This window comes from Poromitra crassiceps (assembly GCF_964638095.1).
Source record: "Poromitra crassiceps genome assembly, chromosome: 13".
In the NCBI taxonomy this organism is placed as follows: Eukaryota; Metazoa; Chordata; class Actinopteri; order Beryciformes; family Melamphaidae; genus Poromitra; species Poromitra crassiceps.
Window position 1 is genome coordinate 30,157,775 of NC_139644.1, and position 8,709 is coordinate 30,166,483.

At 42.9% G+C, this 8,709-nt stretch overlaps 1 protein-coding gene across 1 annotated transcript; it reads left to right on the forward strand.

The window, feature by feature from the left end:
• Positions 1–5,566: 5,566 nt before the first annotated feature.
• LOC310788473 (putative nuclease HARBI1) lies at positions 5,567–8,271 on the forward strand (the record flags this gene model as incomplete). The annotated part of the gene is made up of 6 exons (XM_083650021.1): positions 5,567–5,653; positions 6,277–6,488; positions 6,676–6,924; positions 7,069–7,290; positions 7,439–7,565; positions 7,662–8,271. The coding sequence occupies 6 exons, from the start codon at positions 5,567–5,569 to the stop codon at positions 7,893–7,895; spliced, it is 1,131 nt and encodes a 376-aa protein (XP_083506147.1). The 3' UTR covers positions 7,896–8,271.
• Positions 8,272–8,709: the final 438 nt, after the last annotated feature.

An 8,709-nucleotide genomic window follows, 5' to 3' on the forward strand; every position in this document is an offset into this window, starting at 1 on the left:
GCGTGGTTGTAATGCTTTGGGCTGCATCTAGCGCCAGCACGACGATATCAAGTGCGCCTTTCCACGCCCACTGCTTTGATCTGCGCCTGCCGCTCGGCCTAGAAACTGCGCCGATGCAACGATAGGGGCCTATGTGTCTGCCAATAAAAGGTGATTGAAATGTGGACAAATGTGGACATCTAACTGCCTTATTTGAATGCGCGATACAACCCAATAAGGTAACACTTAAGGTTACATTAAGGGTACATTTATTAAGGGTTAGTTAATGCTTAATAAGCAATTAACACTTAACTAATGTCTCTAGTAATCATTTACTAATGGTGTTCATGTTAACTCGGTATTGATTTAGGCATTATTTGATACTTTATTATTAGTTAATGGTTAGGGTTAGGGTTAGGATTATAGTTAATAAACATTAACTAACTAAGGGGGCACGGTGGCGCAGTGGTAAGCGCTGTCGCCTCACAGCTAGAAGGTCCTGGGTTCGATTCCCACCTGGGACGCTGTGAGCGCTGAAGGAGTGCGTGCCCGTCCGCATGTCCTCGAGCGCCCGCCGCCCGGGTGGGGTCGTCAAAAGGGCCTTTCTGTGTGGAGTTTGCATGTTCTCCCCGTGCCCCCTGGGGGCTTCCTTCATATAGGAGCCCCTCACCAAAACATACAATATCCTGGTTGCTGATGTGGTGCCTCCTCTGTTCAGAGGGAGGGGAACTCATTGGAATAGCATGATCCTCCCACGTGCCATGTCCTACCGGTGAAGCTTCCCCTGTCAGGTGAAAAGAAGCGGCTGGCTACTGCCCATGTCTCGGAGGAAGCATGGAGCTAGTTTCGGCTCTCCCCAGATCGGCAGAGGGTGGAGCAGCAACCAGGATAAATAAATTAAAATTAGCACTAATGGGGGATAAAAAATGGGATAAAGAAAGGGGAAAATATAAAATAAATAAAATGAAAACTAACATTAACTAACTTAATGCTTAGTAAGCATGATCTAATATGTATTAATGCTTAACTAACCATTAATTGAGTGACCCTTATTGTAAAGCGTTACCCAAAATAATCATAACATGAACACAAAATTATAGTTGAATGCAACTCTATAAAATATCATCCAATCCCAAACAACAAGACTCAGCACTGTAAATCCACAGTTTATTCTATGGCAAAATGATTCATACACATGGTCTAATTCAGTTTAGTAGCTAGTCCAAACTGTATCAGAATGGATATAATCAGACAGTCCAAATTAGCCCAAATTAATATGGTAAGCGGTGGCAGCATTCATACATTCTTTTAGGAGCATAGTGGGGTTGCAGGGTTTTGTTATGGGGCTAAACTATCATGAAGTATGCTCCACTATTAATATATAACGAATAATATTCATATAAGTACCCTTGTCTACAGTGAAGAAGATATTTAACAATTTATTTAATTTTCATAATCTCAAATAGATATTTTTTTTCATTGGTTGTCGACTTAATTAGTTTCCATGGGTTTGAAATCATACATTATCATACAATCTTACATACATAAATAAAAATCCTAATTTGATTAAAATAATATTTCAATTAATTACTTGCCCTTTTTCCATTTTATTTGTATTTTTATTTTGTACAAAGTTCAAGTACTGCAGATTGTGGCATGAGTAGCATTGTTTGCCTGATTGACAGCAGAGAAGTGATACTGTCCGTTCTTTGACACCACATGGTTTTTGTCATAGCATGTAACACTGTGCCGCTCCCATATAATCCACAGTGACATGTGCCCTTTCAAAAACCTCCCCACACTGGCAAGAGACTACAACACATTCCAATTTGGTCAGTGGAACAAATTAATGCTTGTTTCTGTTGATTTTAGCTTGGATAAAGGAGTGAAAAAGGTTTTCAGCTGAGAAAATTGTGTTTGTATTTGTATACAGTGTGTGTGTGTGTGTGTGTGTGTGTGTGTGCGTGTGTGTGTGCGTGCGTGCGTGCGTGCGTGCGTGCGTGCGTGCGTGCGTGGTGCATGTGTGTGTGTGTTGTGTGTATTGTGTGTTGTGTATGTGTCATGCCAAATACATCATCAATGGCGTGCAGGTTTTGCTACTCGACTGCTGGATAGCCTTCAAGTTTCAAGTTTTAAATACATTAGTTTACAGTGCATAAACAGGAATACCATACTGTAGATAGATTTTCATTGATCTATGCTACAAACCGATCCTGTTTAAAACATTTTGTAATCATTCAAGATTCAAAATAAATCAAATATATGTATTGTCACCCTCCATTGTACAAGTGTTAAATTCTTATGCTAGGGGGCTCCATTAGTGCAACTATACATACCGTAGTTGAGTGTGTGCATGTTGTGATTGTGTGTGTGTGTGTGTGTGTGTGTGTGTGTGTGTGTTATTTATAGTTGAGGAGTCTTGTGGCCTGAGGAAAGAAGCTATTTCTCAGCCTGTTGGTACGGGTTTTGGGGGTTGTGTATCTCCACCCTGACGGTAACAGGGAGAACAGGCTGTTGTGCAGGTGGGTTGAATCCTTGATGCTCTTCCGGGACTTCCTGAGGCACCACTGACTGTACAGATCCTGCAGTTTCGACAGCTCACATCCTGTCACGGGGCCATGCGCCTCACCATTCTCTGCACCTTGCGGTCCATGATGGTACAGTTCCTGTACCAGGTAGTGGAGCAGCCATTCAGCAGGCTCTCAATGGTGCCTCTGTAGAAGTCCCTGAGGATTTTGGGCCTCACGCCAAATTTCTTTAGGCACCTGAGTCCATGCAGGCGCTGTTGGGCCTTTTTGACAACAGTGGTGGTATGGCTGCCCCACGTCAGGTCCTGGTGGATGTTAACTCCAAAGTATTGAAGCTGTCCACCCTCCACCACTGCCATTGATGGTGAGTGGGGGGTGAGTCTCTTTCCCCTTTCTGTAATCCACCATGACCTCCTTGGTCTTAGAGACATTCAGGGAGAGGTGGTTGTCCTGTCACCACTGTTCCACTGTCACCGTTATCAGGCCCATGACCGCGGTGTCGTCCGCAACTTGATGTCTGTGAGTCATGGGTGCAGTCGTGGGTGTAGAGGTCATACCAGAAGGGGCTGGAGACACAGGCCTGGGTGCTCCTATATGCGGATGGTCATAATCAATGATTTAAATTACCTAATTGCACACACACACACACACACACACACACACACACACACACACACACACACACACACACACACACACACACACACACACACACACACACACACACACACACACACACACACACACACACACACACACACACACACACAACCATTTACAAAAAGGATAATAAACCCATAATCTAAGTCCAGTTTCAAAGCAATTTCAATCGACATGCTGTGATTTGTAGAAGAAGGGGAATATTTTTTGGAATGCATTTTTTGTTTCATTTTTTCTTACATAAGAAGTCAAATGAAAAATTGCCAACTCCATATATCATACTGTATTTCCCCATAATCCTATCCATACCATATAAGTTAAAAAAAAAAGTGTTTGAAGGTGATTGTCTGTGACAGGGAGAGAGAGAGAGAGAGAGAGAGAGAGAGAGAGAGAGAGAGAGAGAGAGAGATATCCAGGAGAACACCATGGGATTGAGCATACCTCTGCGCAAGTGGCGCTGCTGCCTCTCTGTCATGTATCGATCCCAGTGCAAGGTTCCACTTTATGTTTGAATGCCCTGCTGTAAGATAATTATGGGTGCATGGTCCGGTCTGAACGTGACTGATTGTCGCAGCTTGCCATTTCCTTGTATGCTTAAAACTCCGACATCTGCTATTTCTGTTGCTCTTTCAACAACTCGGGATATTTATCGACGAGATGTTTGCCAAGCTGGAGAGAAGGGTCTGGCTGCAGCATTGATAGTAAATATAAATGCAGACAGTAGGAAGACCTCACGCCTCCGCAACTGACAGGAAGTCACGTGACCTCCGCAGCGGAAGTTCTTCTTATTCGTGTTGATACCATTATCTTTTTTTTTAACCTCCAATGCTCCACTGCCAACCGCCGAGACTGCAGTAGGTGGCGGTAATGCACATACATATGTTTGACAACCGCCATAAAACTCAAAAAAGAAGAAGAAGAAGCCAACCACCGTAAAAAGAAGAAGATGAAGATATTTGATGGTCGCTGACTGTCGGAAGAAGAGGACTTTGGTTTAGTTTGTTGGCTGCCTGAATAAATAAGTAAAGTTTTATTGATTTGTGTGTGGTGGTGGTGGTGGTGGTGTTTCTTTTAACCCCCCCCCCCATTGACTAACTGCCATGTATTCTTTATTGATGTTCTGAAAATAATATAGACTGTAGGCTACAGTAGCCTATATAAATATAGACTGCAGGCTACAGAGTATAGAAATATAGACTGCAGGCTACAGTATAGACTGTAGGCTACATAGGCCACAGTAGGCTATATAAATATAGAATATGCTACAGTAGATCAATATAGACTGTAGGCTACAGTATATAAATATAGACTGCAGGCTACAGTATAGACTGTAGACTACAGTATAAACAATTTTGAAGGGTCCAATATGAATGTTCTGTTTACACCTTTTTGACAGGGCTATGTAGCCTAGGTGTGTGTGGGGGTCTCCATGGCAACCAATAATTGCGACTGTCACTTATAGTTAGATCTTTACTTTAGAAATGCTATCCATAGCACATTTACCTGCTAACTTCTCAGTTTTATAAAGCCTTTTAAATCTGTGTTCAAAACATGAAGACGAACTGCCGACGTCATGTAGGCTAGGCTACTTCATTGGCAAAGTTGCATTTATGTTCGTTGTGTGTCTGTTTAACTTCAATATGTCAATAAAGATTACAAAAAAATGAATTGCCACTGCCGAGGTGTGAGGTATATGTCAAAAAAGATTTAAAAAAAAGATGAACTTCCGCTGCGGAGGTCACTTGACTTCCTGTCAGTTGCGGAGGCGTGAGGCCTCCTACTGTCTGCAGCCAGGTACTCTTGAAGCTGGACGTGATTTGCTCCGTTCGCCTGCAGCTGTCGTTTACAGACGGGCAGTCGGACACTTGCTATGTTGTGTCTGTGTCAGGCTGTCTGGCATCATGGCAGCTAGAAATAAGGTGGATAAAGTAAGCAGAGGATGTTGATAGCCACAAATACAAAATTCACACATTATTTTATTTGTTTTGATAGTCCCTATTATCATTGTTTAACTCATCCAACACTAGGGGTCTGTCTGTAACGCAAGTGAGCTTCCTATCACCTAGCTACCTAACTAGATACTTTATTAATTAGGTATCAATTTTAATATAGGTGACTGAAAAATAAACTTGTTTCAGACGTCCTGGCGCTTTAAGGTAGCGTCATTTTATCCTTGTCCTGCAGTGGGCAGTGCAACACGCCTAGTAGCCGCGACACTGCCGGAAACTTGAAAGAAGAAGAAGAAGAAGAAGAAGAAGCGACTGCTGGAACGTTCTAGACATAGCTAGATAGATAGATAGATCAAGATAGATCAAGCTAAGCTAAACCAGACGTTTTTCGTAGTAATGGAAGAAGAACTGCTGTTTCTTTTTATTATTATTTATTATTATTTTGAGGAGATGGCGGAGGAAGAGGCCGAGGAGGACCGTGCCAGGATGGGGAGGTTGAAGCGGTGGGCGGCACTTTTGTCTAGCGAACCAGACCAGGTACAGTAGGCCTGAAGTTAGCAAATTTAGCTCCGTGACTGGACAAAAGACAGTCTACTACATAATTGTGACGTTCTTCCAGTGAAGTAAAATTATGCTCTATTGTCTTGGGCCCAGGGGTTGGCCATTGCAGTAACATAATGGACCAAGAGATTATTTAAAATGTCTCAAAGACACAGAACTAGCGTTAGATGCTATGCTATAGCCCACATGACTGATAGCCAGCTAGCCCCGTTGGCTCAGCCAGCCAGCAAGATAGTTTAGAGCAGTCATAATTCATTACGATTTGCAAATACAGATGCACAGATACATACATCAATCAGTTTAATAAATTAGAACACAGATTGCTAAATTGAAGTATTAGGATTTAATACAATTAATGGTTACAGTAATTCACAACATTTAACATTGAGACGGTCAAATGTTCACTACTATACGATGATGAATAGAGAACAGGTGAATAGAAATTTAAAATCACTTGACCCTTTTTCATAAGTACATGTAGGAAATAAATGAATGTATGGATATGGTAAATAGATTGGTTGACATAAATGGCTTAAACTTTAAACAGATTTCAAGAGTTTTAAAATGTACACATGACGTGACCCCATCTCCCCCAACAGGAGAACTTGACTACCTACTGCCGTCTGAACATTCATGTGCCACTGCTGCGCCTGTACTTTGATGATGGAGACACACGTCCAGACTTCAGGCTCCACCGAGACGCCATCACAGCCCTCCTACGCATGATGGACCCTCAGAGGCACCATGGCTGGGGACCGGAGCTGGAAGTGCTAGTTTTCCTCTTTTGGTTAGGAGCTGGTACCTCCTACAGGTAAGAATGGGGATAGTTAATTTTTATTAATTACATTTTAGAGACTGCTTAAAGATCTGAATCTTTATTGATACCACTATCGATACTTTTCTATTACTTGGTGGAAAGACGAGACTACAATACATTTTTAACATAACTGGTATTGATTATGTAATGGTCTCAATCTCCATTCCTACCTAACCTGTAGGGTGACATCCAGAGCATTCGATATACCCCGCTCCACAGTCCACCTGTTGGTCCACCGCATGGCGACGGAACTCCTCAATGTGGCCCCTCGTGTCATCCGTTTGCCACAGACAGAGGAGGAGCACAGGGCAGTTGGGGATGGCTTTGCTCACCTGGCCAGGCACCCGGCATTCAGGAATGCCCGTGGGGCAATTGACGGCTGCCATGTGAGAATCAAGGCACCTGGGGAAGAGGACGCACAATGCTACAGGCAAGGCTTAAAGTTCTCAGGCACCATGCCATATTTCAGGCATAGAGCAGTATTACATTAATATAATACTTAATTTAATGCATTGTACACATTTCCTCACAGGCTCACAAATATTTTCTTGTTTTTGATTTTACCCCTGTACAGGAACAGAAAGCTGTACACGTCAATCCAACTCCAGGCAGTGTGTGACAGCAGGGGCCGATACATTGACATTTACGTGGGAACACCGGGGTCAGTGCATGACGCAAGGGTGCTGCGGCGAAGCCCCATCTACCACTCTGCCTACCCTCCCCCTGGCACTTTCCTCCTTGGAGACAGTGGCTACCCCTGTTTGGAGAGACCACTGGCCCTCATCACTCCTTTCAGGTAGGGATGCACGATATATTGGCAATCATATCGTATCGGCCGATGTTAGTCTTTTTTTCTTTTACATATTCATATCGGTCCAATGTTGCAATGTTAATATCGGTTATCGTATCGGCCAAAATGTTCATTGGTGCATCCCTACTTTCAGGAGACCTGTCAGAGGTGCAGAGAAGCTGCGCTTCAACATCCACCACGCCAGGGCTCGCAACATCATAGAGCGAGCCTTTGGAATGATGAAGACCCGGTGGAGAGCCATCTTCCTGCAGGCCCTGGAGGTAATTTAAACTGAGAATGACCGCAGCAAATGAGCAAATTCAAAGAGAAATAATTTATGTACTTATCCTTGAATTAATCTTTGGTTTCCCTCTAAGGTACACTCCACCTTTGTGCCAGATGTCATCATGGCATGCGCCACACTGCACAACATCTGCCTGGGAGTGGGTGACATCATGGAGGAAGAAGATGGGCAAGACCCTGCTGATGATGAGGCTGGGGGCGAGGCACAAGCTGGGGAAATGAATGGGAACGCCCTGCGTGACCATCTATCAACCCAAGTCAGCGCACTCCAGGATGTGGTCGGTGGCCATGAGTACGCACTGCACTGAGCTCAAGCTTATGGTGCGTCTGGGTGTTCTCCCATAATGTTCTCCTGAATCCTGTTGACTAACGTTAGAGTCCGCCGGAAGCCCGACACCGGCAGTTCCCCTCCAAGCAGGGTCTTAACGGAGCACGTTGTCTAGTGTCTTGTGCTGTCAAGTCTGTCTGTGGCGTCAATTGTCCGGGATCCTGTCCTGTAATGTGAAGTAAGTCTTGTGGCATTTCCCCTTACCCCGGTTATATACAAATGAGTTGGCAACCACCCTTTGGCAAATCAACTTTTGTACCATTTGATAATAGTTGTAAAATGATTATTTTTGTTGTTTTGTAAAATTATTCTTGAATTTTTGTAATCTGTTGTACTGTGAATGTAAATATTTTTAGTTTGAGTGTGTTCCACTGTTACCCAGTTTATTTTTGCTACATTTGAAATAAAACAATTTGCTTGTAAAACAATCTTTTGTTTATTTTATTACAAGTAACCTTGAACAACCATTTATAAAAAATCACATTTCATTTAATTTCAGTCAAAACTGGGTTGATTCAACCAACATGAAACAGAGAGAACTTCACTGACAAACAATGCTGATTTATTTTGCACATGATCTCACAAATGTCTGAAAACTCTAAACAATTTTGCAGGCATTCATTTAGTTTGACAGATTTGAAAGTTAATTTGAGTTCAAGTGAGTGATGTCATTTGTCCATGAATGACTTCACTGCCTCCACAAATGAACACAGACCAACTCTCAATAAATGTCAACCTAAATGAATGCCTGCAAAACTGTTTGCAGTTTTCAGATGTCTGAGATCATGTGCAAA